Source organism: Gadus chalcogrammus, chromosome 18, assembly GCF_026213295.1.
Source record: "Gadus chalcogrammus isolate NIFS_2021 chromosome 18, NIFS_Gcha_1.0, whole genome shotgun sequence".
In the NCBI taxonomy this organism is placed as follows: Eukaryota; Metazoa; Chordata; class Actinopteri; order Gadiformes; family Gadidae; genus Gadus; species Gadus chalcogrammus.
In genome coordinates, this window is record NC_079429.1 from 12,008,580 (window position 1) to 12,024,438 (window position 15,859).

The window sequence follows — 15,859 nt, forward strand, 5'->3', positions numbered from 1 at the left end:
TTGCCTCGTTGTTGTCAATATCGTTCATCACACGGGTGGGACTATCAAAATGTTAATGCGATTTGTAAGAATTATGATTTTAAATGTGTGCACAGCATCGTGCATTAATCTGACATATCCACACAATCCCAGTCTATGACACGCTCGGGAAAGCTTTTATTTACAGTCACTTCACTCGTGATTGGTGTTGTGGCTACCCAAGATTCATCTCTATTGGTAGACTCTCGATGGCTCTGTTCTTGGCTAATGCAATTTACGTGTGGGCGGGTCTTATTTTTCTAGCCTCAATCATCCCATAGACTTGTTTGTTGTCGGGCAAGATGGAGTTCCTATTAGGAAATCCTTACAGTACTCCTGTGGGTCATTGTATTGGTACGTAACCGTCTCGCTTAATACCATTTGTGACTGAGAAATCAGTGTTTCACATAACGACGCGTTAATATTTTTCAGGGAAATCTAATGTCATCTAGCTAGCGTTGAGTGTGTATTAGTACTGAAGCTGTTCAGCTACTGTTAGCCGCCTAGCTGTGTGCTAACGTTACAGCAGTCATTACACTGCCTCTGACATAAAAGTTAATAAAACGCAGACGTGCATTTTGACTCGATACATCTGTTATATTCAGCTGCTTGGAAACTAAGGCAAAATGTGCATGTGGACAGTGCAAATCTCACTGGTCACTTACATAGTTTATGCAAAGCTAGCTAAAATTAATTAGAGATTGTGACGGTAGCCTCAAGCTCCAAACTGAATCATGCCTTATTTTGTTTGTGTTCATAATTGATCTAGAGAGAGCAACCGATGGCTCTCTTCAAAGCGAGGACTGGACCCTGAACATGGAAATATGTGACATTATTAATGAAACGGAAGATGGGTAAGAAGCTAGGATGAATTATTGCCCATGTCATTTGATAATACGGTCGCCCTTTTTCATACACACAACACTCCCTGGAGTAGACACACAAGCCAGTACTATCTCGTTCTTATCTCTGGCATTGCATGGCCAAAGACCTTCCCTTTGGTTTTTGCTGCGTTTTTTCAAGTGCTCCATTCCTTATCTCTCCGTCCCATTAACCTTGCATGAAAAAGTTCTTGGTGTGAAGTCCAAGTCTTGTTTGAAAAGTGGGAAGGGACCTTGTTTCGTTTACCCATCTCCTATACCATGGGAAAACACTACCAATAAAATAGTGGTGGACATAAAAATGAATGCTTAAATTTTCGGAATGTGTCTCAACTACAACTAGGTCATAATACACACATTTAAACTTGCAGTGGAGCATGTGTTAAATGCATAGATATGATTGTTGAAAAGGGTATATCGGAAAAGATAGCTGCAGCAAGGGGAAATGTAAGAGTCCAGGTTAAAAACAGTGACCTTCATTACAGCTACGTCAAATGACAGTAAAACATTAACTGTATGTTAGATCTACCAGTATTCTCATATTTCATTCACCTGTTCACCATGAAAGTCCATAATACTCACTGAACCTGTTATCATTTCTCAACCTTATGCGAGGGTATTGTGCTCTCACACTGTGTGCAGGCCAAAGGATGCCATCAAAGCAGTGAAGAAGAGGTTGAATGGCAACAGGAACTATAGGGAAGTGATGCTGGCCCTGACGGTGAGTGAGGAGTTTAACTAGAGTTGAACTGTTGCATACAGGGGGACTGATGGTATGGTGGTTCGGTTGGTCAACTCCTAGCTGAAAGGTACTGGGTTCGATCCCCTATGTCCACAGCCCAAACTGTAGACATCTACCTGATGCTCTCAACACCCTACCTGCTCCGTCTTGACATGTATCAAAAATCGCTGTTGGTTGCTTTGGATACACATTTGGATGAACGACCAAAATAGTAAAAAGATACATAAGACTTGATTGGACACTCTGCTCCAGGTCCTGGAGACGTGCGTGAAGAACTGCGGCCATCGCTTCCACTCCCTCGTCACCAGCAGGGACTTCATAGACGGTGTGCTGGTCAAAATCATCTCCCCCAAGAACAACCCTCCAACAATAGTACAAGACAAAGTGCTGGCCTTAATTCAGGTATGGGGCATAATAATAGAAAAAGTTGACATTATTACATTCATTCAGTTGATACTGGCGCCAAATAACTTGCAATAAGGTATTATTCTTTGGGTATCTGTTATAGTAACTGAGTAACTTTCTAAGTGTAACTTGGCTGCAAGTGGAATCAAACACTTTATTTCCCCCATATTTTTCATTGAATCAATGAAAGAGTTTAGTGTGAGATAGAGTGAAAACCCAGTGCGATAAAACAGTATGGCTAAATTCTATTTTGAGTGTGAGAGCTGGAGTTTGATGTTCTTGTGCTGGTGTCTTATGGTCCCCAGGTAGAGATGTGTTGGTGATAGGTTTCTCCCGGCCCTCAGTCTAGAGGGCTCTAGTTACCATTCAGCAGCTCAGGTAACTGAGGCAGGCTCAGGTGGGGCCCTCTCTCATTTCCTCTGGGAAATACATCATGTGATTCGGTCTGCAGAGCTGCTGGCTGTTATTGTCATGCATTTTTTTATATATATATTTTACCTTCCATTCATCTTGGGCAGAACAAACGCCCCTGAGAAAAATATTTTTCAGAAAAATTTAGATTCAGATCAAAGTCTTAATTTTTTGTTTGGTTAGAGGTTATTCAAAGGCCATTTTCTTTGATCCGGCCTCTGTTGTCCTCGTCGTGTTGAAGTTGAACCACTAATGAGACGTGGTTTACTGATGCAATGCAGCCATGGCTGGCAGCAACAAGGACCGGAGAACAAGTCTTCACTCACTGTTTGCACACTGTCAGGGCTTTGTTTGTGTTGTGGCATAATCATAAAGTTCCTGTCCTTCTGGGTCTTTTAACCAGCCATGGTTGGCTTTTGGCCCTGCCTAGCTCAATGTGAACCTGTATAGCTGGGTTGATGGAGCATGGCATCAACACTGCCAGTGTTCATTTTCCTCACTGGGATTGAAGTGCTATTTTCTGTTGTTCGAGGTTTGCTACCCACCAGGGCCACCCATGGTAAAAGGGAGTATTTTTCATTCACGGTTTTGCAAGGCACTTTGTATTATAGCATATTTTATTCCTCATTGGCTTGTTACAACGTGAGACAGGAGGAACGTACTCACAACATTGGAATGCCTCATGGGTGTACCACAGTTATAAAAGAATAACAACAAATCACCTCGAGAGAAAATGCCCATTGGTGCCTCAGCTGCACCTGTTGGGCAGGAAAGACGTGATGGCTTCTTTGGACACACTCCCATTTTGAAATGCTAAACTGAAATATGTTTCTGGATTTGATCTGAGGCTAGAAATGTTTTATTTGCTGCCTGCAGATACAGTACAGACTGCTTAGCTAAGAAGTGTGTGATTATCCAGAGGCAATTAATCAAATCGAGTCATTTGCATCAAGGATTTTTATTATTTTCCGTATGTCAGTTGTGCATACGGAAAATGTTATTCCCGTATGTCACACTGCCTTTCAGAACCCATGGCAGTGCCCCAGAATGCATTGGGGTATCGTTTGTCCAAGCAGAGTTGGTTGTCCGGTACAAGGCATTGGCTCAGTTTCATGTTGCTTCTGAATTACTAGAACGGAATTTATGAATGTCAACACTGATTTCTATTAATACTGGATGAGAGAATGAAGAGGTTTGATAAATGTGATCACACTCGTACTCATAAGTAAGGTCACGAAAAATATGATTGATTTACTGGTATTACAACCAAAATCCAGCAAGTAGTTGAAAATAATTACCAATAGCAACACCGAGCTCACCTACTCAGCCCTGGTGCTTCCTGCTCTAGGCATGGGCCGACGCGTTCCGGAGCAGTCCGGATCTCACCGGAGTGGTTCAGATCTACGAGGAGCTCAAGAGGAAAGGCATCGAGTTCCCCATGTCCGAGTTGGAGACCCTCTCTCCCATACACACGCCTCAGCGGGTAAGAGCGCGATAGCACTTGGCATGGGCATTGGTAAGGATCTGGCTATTCGATACACATCACATTCCAAGGGTCACCTTTCAATCTATTGAGATTCCTTAGTTATGTGATGTATTAAAATCCTTTTGACGTTAAGGAGTTGAATGAATGAATGAATGAAGAGGGTGTCGAATGAATGTCGTAATAACTGCTGGCTTTACTCCCTCAAACAATATTGTCATAGCAGAGATTAATACAATGACAGGAAAATTAGGTCCCACAAATGAAGCAAGACATGTTATACTGCCCCAAACTATGTATAAACTATCAAAATATATACAAAACATGCTCCATGAATTTAAATTGCGATATTTAGTTTCTCCATTTTACATTTCTTTAGACATTTACATATCACTCAAAAGATTGAGGCCTACTTTCCTCTGTGTTTAGTTAAATGCATAAACGATCTCACTTCAGAAGTTTGAAGTGAGGTCACTGTTGCAGACACATTTCCCATATCCTTGCCTAATCGCGGTTTTGTTATTATGACGTACATAGAGCGGTCTTAGTGTAACATTTTCCTAACAGGACCCTGTGGCAAGGCCTTGCCACACTGCAAATAGTGCTACTGCCAGGGCGAGTGATTCATAGACCCCACCCTTGGCGGAGCGTTGCAGCGCAGAAGCTGTGTCATAAACCCCTGCACTAAGTCCTGTGAAAACACTGTCGGTTCCCATCCCCCAGGTGGCCTCCGCCCCCGAAGGCGACTCCGCCCTCCACCAGTACAGCGCCCCGCCTCCCCAGACCCACGTCCAGCCCACAGTGCCCGTGGTCCCGCCCGTCTACACCACGCCCCAGGCCCAGGCCCCCGTCATCCATGGCCCCGGATCCGTCAACCCCAGCCCCGAACAGGTGAAGTGTGTGTGTGTGTGTGTGTGTGTGTGTGTGTGTGTGTGTGTGTGTGTGTGTGTGTGTGTGTGTGTGTGTGTGTGTGTGTGTGTGTGTGTGTGTGTGTGTGTGTGTGTGTGTGTGTGTCTAAACCCTTGTGTGTGTCTCATCAGATCTGCCGGCTACGCAGCGAGCTGGACATCGTGCGTGGGAACACCAAGGTGATGTCAGAGATGCTGACTGAAATGGTGCCCGGTCAGGAAGACCCTTCAGACCACCAGCTGCTGCAGGTGTGTGTGTGTGAGAGACATAAGAGTGCATTTGTGTGAGTGTGGTGTTTAGCAGACGACAACTATAATCATTAATTATGAGTTTTAATTATGAGTACTTTTCATCCGGGTTGTTTAATGAATGTAAATGGGGCAGCAGGGGCATATTAATTACTCACCCTGACCACTAGAAAGGACTCTTTAGTGCACCCTGTGTCTACTCCGTTTCTATATAGTGGATAGAAAGAAGACTTGGAGTGGATTCAGATACAGTGTCATAAATCGAACTAAGTAGGTTCTTAAGGCTCGAGTGTGTCTCCAGGCACTCTGGATCAAGCCAGCCCCTCCCCCCTCCGTGTTGTGTGACTGCTTGGGTTCTCCTGTTTGCAGGAGCTGCACAGAACCTGCAGGGCCATGCAGCAGCGCGTCATGGAGCTCATCTCGTGCGTGTCCAACGAGGAGGTCACCGAGGAGCTGCTCCACGTCAACGACGACCTCAACAACATCTTCCTCCGCTACGAGAGGTCAGAGGTTACCCACGGAGCCTGCTCGAGGTCCGTGGCTTTGCGCGCTCTTCCGTCGCGCTGGTAATCTCACTGTCTTGACTCTCTGTCTCCCTCTCGCACTCCAGGTACGAACGGTATCGGGTGGGGAAGTCTTCAGCTCAGAGCGTAAACAACGGGGTGAGTCGTCTGGCCACCGCCTGTAGGTCACAGCCCGTCACACTCGTGGCACCAGGGGCTGGCCCGGGTTATTAAGGGTGCTTGGACCCCGTGTTTATCCATATGTCAGTCGACATGCCCTGGAACATGCATCACGTACGTTAGTAGGTGATCGTAGTCGTCACTCTGGCTTCACATTAACGCCTGGTAAACCTCACCGGAAAATGTCCACCCCCGCTGACAACTTATTATCCACAGTAATTCTCGATTTTGATTTGTCACAGACGTCCCTTTTGTCTTCTTCTGTCGACGCTTCAGGCTCCCTGTTTTTTGAACACTTCTGTTCTGTGTCTCATTCTTTGCATGCGTCCCTTTCTCTGTGTGCTTCTCACATTGTTTTACTAATCCACGCGTCGCGTCTCGAGTTGCATGCGGCGCTGTCAGTCAAACCCCCCCTCGGCCATGACTGCTACGCCCCGCGACCGCACTGTGTCTCTACAAGCCTGTCAGTGCAAGCAAGTCACTGCAAGCGTGTCACTGCAGCTGTATCAATGCATTGCGTCACAACAGAGGTGTCACTGCATTGTGTCAATGCGGCGTGTCACTGCAAGTGTGTCTTTGCAGGCGTGTCACTGCAAACGTGCACTGCAGCCGTGTCACTGCATTGTGTCACTGCCAGCCTGTCACTGCCAGCGTCACTGCAGCTGTGTCACTGCAGTGTGTCACTGAAGCTGTGTCACTGCAGCCATGTAACTGCAAGCTTGTCACTGCAGCTGTGTCACTGCAGCGTGTGGCATGTTAACTGTTATTCATTGTGTTCTCTTCCCTTTCTGTTGTGCGACTTGTCGTGTTTGTTAAATGGCCAGCTGAGCCAGGCAAGTATGAAACAGTGTTGTGTTGTCTCCCCCTCTGTGGCCGGCGTATGTGGGACCCCCAGGGGACCAGTTTGACATGACAAGATTGAAAACATGATTTGTAGTTGGAGGCAGAGCCTAAAGTCGATTGGCCAATTGATTGTTTTTTGCAAAACAACGTCCCGGGTGTAATGCGATACATTGCCAAAATATGGACAACTTGGTTTAAATATTTGGGTTAGTTTAGCAGATTCTTCTCACGTATCACACCAGGATTTGACCACGAGGTGCAGGGCCCTGTTTCAAGTAGCAGGAGAGGATATGTTTAGGCCTGAACCAGAACTCTGACTCAAGAGGGCACTTCCCGGGACTGTCTGGATTTTCAGTTTTCCGAGAGCTGCCTTCAAAACGGGTTCCCTCAATCAACCTGAAATATGCACGTTCGTGTCATGACAGGCTTGCAAAGCCGTGATCTATCACACCTTGAAAATGTGATGGATCAGGGAATTCCAAAGCCGTCATTGCTTCTTCAGTGCTTTTATGGGTTGCAGCCTAGTCTGTTCAATAGCATTACGTTACCACGGAAATGCTCTGAGACTGGAAGCCATCTAAAGTTCACAAGACAATCTTATTTATTGAACAACTGTTCAACTACTATTACCACTAAATCAACAGGTTTTTTTTAAAGAAAACTGAAGCTGTAGATTACTTTCCAGCCTACTGTTGTGACTGTTCTTTGAACATGCATCAATTTTCATTTCAAAACCATTTAAATACAGTTTATTAGTCTTTATTTTAATCGATAATTACGGTATCATTAGAACCTGCTTCTTGGTTACCCTATAGCTAGGTCCCCTAGATTTAGGTCGTGGGCGGGGTTATCTTGCCCGGTAGTTTTGCTCCAGATTAGGCTCACAGCACGAGTTGCCATGGTGACTGGACTGAGAGTGGTCTAGTCATGGCATCTGAAACCAAATATGAGTCCTGACTAAACATATCTGGTTGACCTGGTGATCCAGCCTCCTGAACCAGGGCCCAGTCCTTCCACGTGGCCACGCCCCTAACCCTTGGTGGGGAGTGGTTTGTCACGTTGGTCCCCCGGTGAACTGGGTGTGGCTGGGGTACATCAAAAGACTGGAAGTGTTGGCACAGACTCACTGATGGCTTGGGGTTGGGAAATGTACCACTCTGCTTAAATCATTTGCACAGCATTTGGGAACTTGCTGTATGTGCAGAAAAAAGCACTGCAGCATTGTGTAAGTCTTTTTCTTTTTTGAATGTCTGCTAACAATTATATGTTGTGAGTAGTTTATCAGAAGATTTATCATGATCACTTTAAATTCTTAAATGAATTCCTGCTCTGTCTGTGCTTTAAGTGAAATATAAAGCAGAATGGTGGATTTCTCCATCCTAAAGCTTTCAATGAGTTTCTGCTTCAAACAGCAGCAAATATGTAAAAAAACAACAACATAGTTGTCGGGTCTGGTTAAAAAAAGCAAATCTGTTTGTATCTGCTGTAAATACAACTTTTGTAAGCTTTCATCGTTATTGAATAGCACCTTGTCCGTTATTGTTGTAAGCGTCCACTTTAATTAGTTCCTTACTGGTGCCTCTCTCCGCACTTTCCATAAGCCAATTAACACCTTTTCCTTTCCTCAGCATCTGTCTATGTGCACTCTGGCTGGACTCTCCCTCTCTTCTGTCCCCTTTCACTTCCTCCCTCCTCCGCTTTGTTTTTAGCCGTAGAACTACCAGGATCCCGTTCTACTTCCCAGAATAGCCAGGAGGGTCATTTTGACCTTTTACAATATTTCTTACATACCGAAAACAATTCTGTGCGTTCTAAGGAAAAATGGCAGTTCCGACAGGTCATAGTAGCCTTCCCGGTCACCTCGATTACACCATTACTCTGTGACATTTTCAAGAAGTGTGGGGTGTTATGGTTTTTTCGCTCACAGCGTATGAAAATCCCAGAAGTCGGGATTGTTATTTAGATTTTTTTTGTGTCGTGGTGTTCTATTTGAACCCCTTGTCCATTGTTTTTTATTTATGTAAAAACATATTTGTGGTTTACTGTCGTGCCATGTGTCTGCAGAAGGGAAGGAAATGGGCCTCCCACTTTGCATGTGTAAATGCATGTCCAATGACGTGGTCATAGCGGTCGTGGTGGTTCTAAGGTTAAAGCCAATGCAAAGCTTCCGTGCGCAGCCTCGCCCTTCCTTTGACCCGACAAAAGAAGACCTGCCACGCAGTACCTCCATCCACTCCCCGCCTCCCCAGCACCCGTCTCTGCCCTCCATGAAGCCTGACCCCCCCCCCCCCACGCCCACGCCCGCCGCACGCACCTCGCTGGACTCCCACCCTGACGGACGTTCCTTCCTTCCCCCCAGGTTCTGAGCGAGGCCACAGAGGACAACCTGATCGACCTGGGCCCCGGGTCCCCGGCGGTGGTCAGCAACATGGCCACCGTGGCCCCCACAAGTCTGCCCTCCAGCCTCACCGCCCCCGCCCCCGCCCCCGCCGCCGCCGCCAGGCCCGCCTCCCCGCCCTCGCTGGCCTCCCGGCTGGCCGGTCTCGGTACGTGACCCGGACCTCGGGACCCTTCTCACCCCCTAAGGCCCGGGTCCACATCGCCAGGCCTGCCTCGCCCTAACACCATGGTCTTTTGCTGTTTTGGTTCCACATGGGCCGTCTAGAAGCATGTAACATTAGATGTGGAGTTCTGTGGGGCTGATTTGATCAAACTATGCCTGCAGAGCACTTCCCATGAATCAGGCCTTTGGGACTTATTGACTGAGTTTACAACCAGGCCAATAACCCTGACCTTTACACTAGGAAAGTATGTGTTTTGTTGTTATTGTACGTAATGCACGAACAATAACTACGCTGTCAGGAGATGAGGCGTGTAAAAATGACGGTCGCCATGAGACGTCAGCCGACGCTAACGACGCCGACCCTGTTGCTTTTCTTTGTGGCGTTGGGTCGCTGCTCCAGACGTGGGCGCCGACAGCGTGAGCAGCACGCTGAGCTCCCTGACCAGCGCCCAGCCCGCCGGAGCCCAGGATGACTTCGACATGTTCGCCCAGACCAGGACGGGCTCTCTGTCCGCCGAGCCGGGGAGGACGTAAGAGCGCCCCGATACGCCCCGTCTCGTTCCCCATCGCCGCCGGGGCCTGCTCTAATGTCTGCTCTCTGTCTCAGGGGCTCGCTGGAGGACCCCAACGCCAGCCTGCCCCCGCCCACCCTGGACGTACGGCAGCCCAGCGCCGGGGGGGTGAGTCCGGTCTCCTCTTGTGCACCGCGTTGGTTGCTGTGTTTGTGGTTGCTGTGGACGGATGTGGAGTGGCCTTTGAGCCCGTCGGACGCATTTCCTTATCGCTCCGCTTGCATGATTTTTTGTGCGTCTGTACCGTCTACGGCAGGTCAACCTCTGGAAACCTTTCTGCTGTGCTTAACCAGGCATGCATAAATAACAAACAAAATAACTTGGATAATTTTTTTTATCTTGGAAATGAATGGATTAATATTTTGAGTATATTTGACCCACGAAAGTGTGTGGGTCTTTTGTATAAACTGTCTTTGAATGAACTGATTTGAGCTGCACTCGCAATCAAATAAATAAACAGCGCGTAAGCCAACGTTAAGTTTGGATCTGTAATCCAGAAGATCAAATAGCGTCGTATTTCTATTGAGACTTCTGATAGCTGGAAGGCAGGTTATTCCGTCCGATAGCCGGTAAGCCGAACACCCTGACAGCTCCTTCCTCAATATCTAAACCTCTTAAGAACAGCGTTTGGCGTCTGTAGATGTTGGTTCATTGTCCCCGCCGCCACCTCTTCCGTTGGGTGACGTCGGGGTTCCCTTCTGGTCATTTGTTCTTTTAGAAATGAACGGACCATAGTTTATGCAAATTGATGCTAGGCGAATTTCCATTAGCGCGTTGTGTTGCTACTTAACGCCAGGGGCCAGAGGTCGGGGTGTCCCCAAGGGGCCGCGGGCTGAGATGCGCTCACACCACGGCCAGCTGGTCAACAGAGGCTTCCTCCAGCCACCGTCCATGTCAGGCCCCTGATGGTGCTCTCCGATTTGCCTTTTTATTTTTTCGCCCTTTACAAACCCCACAGCTTGCCCCTCCAGCTGTAACTGAACCGGGCTCTTGTTAGTCTCTCTGTCCCGCCTCTGGAAACCCAACCTAACCCCCAGCGCGGGGCGACGGAGCATCTGCGTGATGCTTTGAAACGCTGACCTGTTTCATTGCGCTTCATTTCATCTAGTGTGAAATCGAATTTCACCAAGTCACATGTGTTTCATTTCAATCAAAACTATATGATTATTTTGCGATATTGTAGATTTATCTTTTCTGTTCTCTCGAAAGTAAAACGTTTTGATTTTTTTCTTTTCTTATTCCGTATTTGTTTTTATTTGAAATGGACGCATACTGAATAATGAGGAACCGTTAGCCCTTCTGCAACCCTAGGTCGCGGAGCATATTGCAGTTTGCTGTGCTCCCTCTCCTCATTACTATTCAATGGCTCAATCTAATCTGCATGGCAGTCTCCTTCCCTGCACGGCTTTTGTGCACAAGTGGCGTTTACACCAGGCTCTATTCATCCCAAACAATGAATGGCGTCGCTATTGTTTTGTTTGATTTTCAGTTTTACATTTTTGGGTTTGAGTTCAACTTTTGCTTTCTTTTGGTCATTCTTTTCATTCAAGTTCATGTTTTGTGTTTGTTTGGGTTTTCGGGGGCATTTTCTGTTGTGGCTTCTCGACGCTGCCTCGGTGCTGCCCTGTAGAGTGCCGGGGGGGGCCAGTCCTCTGTCATGGATGACATAGAGGAGTGGCTGAGCACCGATGTGGTGAGACCATCATCATTTTATTTCTGCCATGCCTCTCCCTCCCTCCCCTCCCCTCCCTCCCTCCCTCCACCCTCCACCCTCACTCCCTCACTCCATCTCATTTGTGTTGATTGACATTGTGTGATAAAAGCTAAATAAAAGCTCTTTGGTTTTCTGTTCTCATCACTCCCTCAGATAGACTTCACGTGTCTAAGCAACGTACGTGGTTCTTAAGGTGGTTCACAGTGGGTAGTGAAGGCATAGAGCCATCTAGGGAGCTGTAGTTATAGTAGTTCTTAGTAGTAGTCGTTTCTGGTGACACATCGGATGTTCTTTGTAATTTGATGACCAAATGAGGGGTACATTTAATATTTCTAATTTACCTGAAATGTCACCCACTGTCATGTGAGAATCTGGGAAATCTTTATTGTAGAGCAGGGGCATTCCCTTGGGGTTTTAAGGCGCCAACACTCACATGGTGCTTGTTGAGATGCTTGCGATGTTGTGGATGTAATTGGATTTTCCTGTCTGCAGAAGGGAGACGAGGGTGAGGAAGGAGTGACCAGTGAAGGTGAGAACCATCTGTTGTACCTCATTTACTGAGGGAGCCATCTGATCTGTTCTGTCGTTTTATTAGCGGGATGTGAAGCCTAGTCAAATATTAAAGGCCCTTTATAGCTCTGCTATATATGTTATAGCTCTGCTATAACATGGAAGGACTGCGGGATCCTAGATGATTCCAATGTTGCTGGTGCCCTTCGCTGCTCCTTTGAGACGCTTTGGGTTATTTTTGGGCTGCTCAACGTAGCGTAACATTCCTCTCGTCGCGTCTTCCCCCACTCAGAGTTCGATAAGTTCCTGGAGGAGAGGGCCAAGGCGGCAGAGATGGCCCCCAGCCTGCCGTCCCCTCCCAGTGGGGAGCCCGGGGCCCCTCAGGGGACCCCCAGCCGCAAGCCCGCTGACAGACCCGAGGCCAACGTCTTCGCCATGTAAACTGGACCTCCCATGGCACTGGCCTCCCCTGAATGCCCCCCCCACCCACCCCTCCCCCCAAACAGCTCTGCAGCAGCAGCAGCATCATCACTAACAACCATCACAGGAGAGACTAGTCATGTGACATTTGCATATAGCTCACCCTCACGCGTGTGTGCGGCTGTGCTCACACACCTTGAAAGTCCCCGTCCCCTGCTCTCATTTGTACTCCTCTTTTTCCACGACATCAGCTAAACACTACCACAGTGAATCCTTCATCTCCTGTGCTAGCCTCTTATTCTAAGGGAATATTTAATACATGTTTATATTTTTTTGTTTCCACTCGAAAGGGAAAAAAGGCAATGGCACTAAAAGTATATTTTGTTACACTACACTGAGGGGGGGTGTCGCTCCATGTTTGTCCTTCATATCCACGGCCAATCTGTCTGTCCTCAGCCTCCTGTGGTTTGTTGAGCCCACTTTTCACTTTTGAAGTCATTGGATTTAATTTTGGTTGTCTTCTAAGGCGAGTCTAGTCTGCCCTCTCCATCTGATTCACTACAGTCCCCTTCGGATGGGGATGGTGTCCTGTTCATGGTTAACCTCTCATGCATGTCAACATATGAGCTTTTAGCTTTTTCTCGTTTTCATTTTAAAGGGACTTTTACTACAGCCGTTAGCCGTCCTGCCTTGTTCTCTCCGGTGGTGTCTCCGATGTAGTTATTTAACCTATTAAAGGTGCTGTAGGTAAGGTTACAGAGCTATAACTTAAGTGTTATATGTGCATACCATAGCTATCCAGGTTAACTGTTCTGGTTGACTTGTGCACATGCCTCTGTGTGAGACAATTTACACTTAAGACCACACCTGGCTAATATCTGACCAATCGGGGCAACTGTTCAGTTTGGGGAATCCATCTTTCTTGGCAATCACATTTGCATACACAGAAATTTCCTCTCGATGGCGGGAAAATATAATGAATGAATCCGTCTATTAACAATTCTCCAATCCAGCGTACAGCACCTTTTTAAGGTACAAATTGGTTAATTCCCTCCCCCAGGTGTGAATCAGATTTTCCGTCAATGACTACCTTCTGTCAATGTTTTTTTATTTTTGGTGTGCGTGTGGTAGATCTATTGTATATCTGTAAATGACAAATGCTATCTTTATTAGATGTTTGTATATTTAATTAAATGATACTAAGGGAAAGGCGGTTTAGAAGTTACATTTGAGGATCGAGTCCACTGACGACTAATGTTTTATTGTGTAGTTTACCTCCGTAGAGGTAGATTTTGAAATAAAACTATTCAATCCACTCCCGGTGGATTGAGTAGGGACGTGCAAAGGGATTGATTTGTTTAGATTCTTTGCACTTGAGGCGGTTCTGTAGAGACGAGTTATTCCTTATACACTATAATTTAACAAACGAATCGTAAGGCGTTTTTGCGAAATGGTTTTACAGTTGCTGTTTATGAAATTACCTCTTTGTGCAGGTAGGCTTGGCTACATGCAGAATCAAACACGTTGTATTAATTGCACTGTGCTGGATAACTACACTATCCTTCTGCTGAAATGACTTATCCCAATCGTTTTCTCACACTCGTGCAATGCTGTTTCATTCCACAATGTATTGTTGATTTAGATTTTTACGATTTCCTTTCTTGAAGTCCAGTCAACGTTGATGTGCATCGGTTCAGGTGTGTAGTCTTTCTATGAGTTTGTTTGTTGGTGTAAAGCTGTAGAATGTTGATGCAATCACTTGACTGGCCCATGGCTGAGGTTTTTGGATGGATGTAAGGATGTGGATGGATAGATGGACAGAGGGATGGTACACTGAAGACCTATATAATTATATATATATATATAAGCAGCAGCCTTATCTTTAGGATGATATCTTCATGTAGAGATGATTAAAGCATTAAATATCCCTGCAGATTAAGTGTTCCACATGTCCTTTTGGTCTTGAATTGAATTCTGACCTCATTTCTTTCCCTCTTAAACCCTTACTTGTTTTAATTTGTAGATGGCTGCAGACACTTGGCTACAAAAGATAAAACACTAGCAGCCTGAAACACTCAAACCCTCGAAAGCACACCATTTCTTACCTTAAATGAGATGAATGATAGGGAATGTGTAACTCATTGTAAAATCTGGTGATTTGAAATTTTGTTGGGGGCAGTCGTGGTTGTAATTTATTAATCATGTATAAATGTCGCCACGTGAAGGAAAGTAACTGTACTGTGTAGGACGGGATAGGGATGTCCTGCTTTGTTTTTTGTTGAAAAGTTGGATATTTTCCTCCCTGCTGGCTTATTTATCTTTCTATTTCAGAGTGATTATATGAATTATAATGATCATATATTTATAACATTAGGTTCATCTTGTCATGTGTATGCTTATGAATGAGTGACTGACTGAGGCTGATTGCTCTATATACCAGATCATAGTTTCCCCAACTATATCCCTCGGTTTACCTGAAGACTGTTTTACCATCGTTTTTGCAGAATATGTCCAGAATTCGTCTTGCATAAGTGTGGTTTAAGAACAAACTGGACAATATAGAATCAAAATTACCAACATAATGTACAAGTCATCTGCATTGCACCTTTTTACATTATCTTGATCTATTTGTGTAAGGTGTGTGGCCATTGTAGCCACATGTCCAAGGGAAGCATACCTTCTTGTGTTTTAGTTTGTCACCTGGAGACATTAAACGTATTTCCTACCGTGTTTGTTTCAGAGTAAACCCGTTCCTTAACTTAAGAGCTGTTTGTTTGGTGTGGTTAAAGTAACGCTGGCTGATGCATTGCGGAGAGCCTTTCCCACAGAGTACAACATGGGTGTGTGTGGCAGCTGGAGCTGTGACTCTGAGGTGGTGATCAGCAGAATGTCCTGCTGCCCGGCTGTTTTCTGGCTGCGTTTCACTGTGTCGCTGGCCCCCATGTCACCACTTTCTTTGTGTTGTTGGACTTCTGCATGAACTCTAAATAAATCATTCGCAGTGTGCGTGTGTGTGTCTCCTCTCTGGTTATTCTTGCGTAGAACGTTCCACCGTACTTGGCTCCAATATGCAATCATTTGCCCATTTGTTTTGTGTTTATTCAATATCAAAACCACAAGAAAAATAAAACTGACATGGTGGAAAAGCTTAATACTTTACCGTATATTTATTTAAACTTTCTACAGTTTATTTCTTTAGGTTGGTGAGGTTCTAAAAGAGTCCTATAGAAAGTATATGGAAAATAACTTGTATGATTATTAGTTCCCCAGTCCATTAGGACATAATGTGCTCCACTGGTTATTCAAGCATTTTACTGAATCCCTCTGACCGGAAATACATGAAGGACCACACACACATACACACACACACACACACACACACACACACACACACACACACAGTCTCTTATTCTCCTTTTTCTTCTCTCCCTATGTATCTCCCCCCCCCCACACACAC

At 45.8% G+C, this 15,859-nt stretch overlaps 1 protein-coding gene across 1 annotated transcript; it reads left to right on the forward strand.

The window, feature by feature from the left end:
* Positions 1-49: 49 nt before the first annotated feature.
* tom1l2 (target of myb1 like 2 membrane trafficking protein) lies at positions 50-15,525 on the forward strand. Its single transcript, XM_056576531.1, has 15 exons — positions 50-372; positions 788-872; positions 1,542-1,620; positions 1,894-2,043; positions 3,806-3,940; positions 4,664-4,831; positions 4,981-5,097; positions 5,467-5,600; positions 5,708-5,759; positions 8,983-9,169; positions 9,587-9,716; positions 9,794-9,866; positions 11,389-11,451; positions 11,965-12,001; positions 12,275-15,525. The coding sequence occupies exons 1-15, from the start codon at positions 321-323 to the stop codon at positions 12,421-12,423; spliced, it is 1,611 nt and encodes a 536-aa protein (XP_056432506.1). The 5' UTR covers positions 50-320; the 3' UTR covers positions 12,424-15,525.
* The last annotated feature ends 334 nt before the right edge of the window (positions 15,526-15,859 follow it).

What these genes read in the sequence shown, in the direction of transcription:
- tom1l2 (XM_056576531.1), top strand. Translation starts at nt 321, where the DNA reads ATGGAGTTCCTATTAGGAAATCCTTACAGTACTCCTGTGGGTCATTGT. An exon ending in TCAACCCCAGCCCCGAACAG is followed by an intron (nt 4,832 to 4,980) that starts GTGAAGTGTGTG and finishes GTGTCTCATCAG; the next exon opens with ATCTGCCGGCTACGCAGCGA. An exon ending in ATCTTCCTCCGCTACGAGAG is followed by an intron (nt 5,601 to 5,707) that starts GTCAGAGGTTAC and finishes CTCGCACTCCAG; the next exon opens with GTACGAACGGTATCGGGTGG.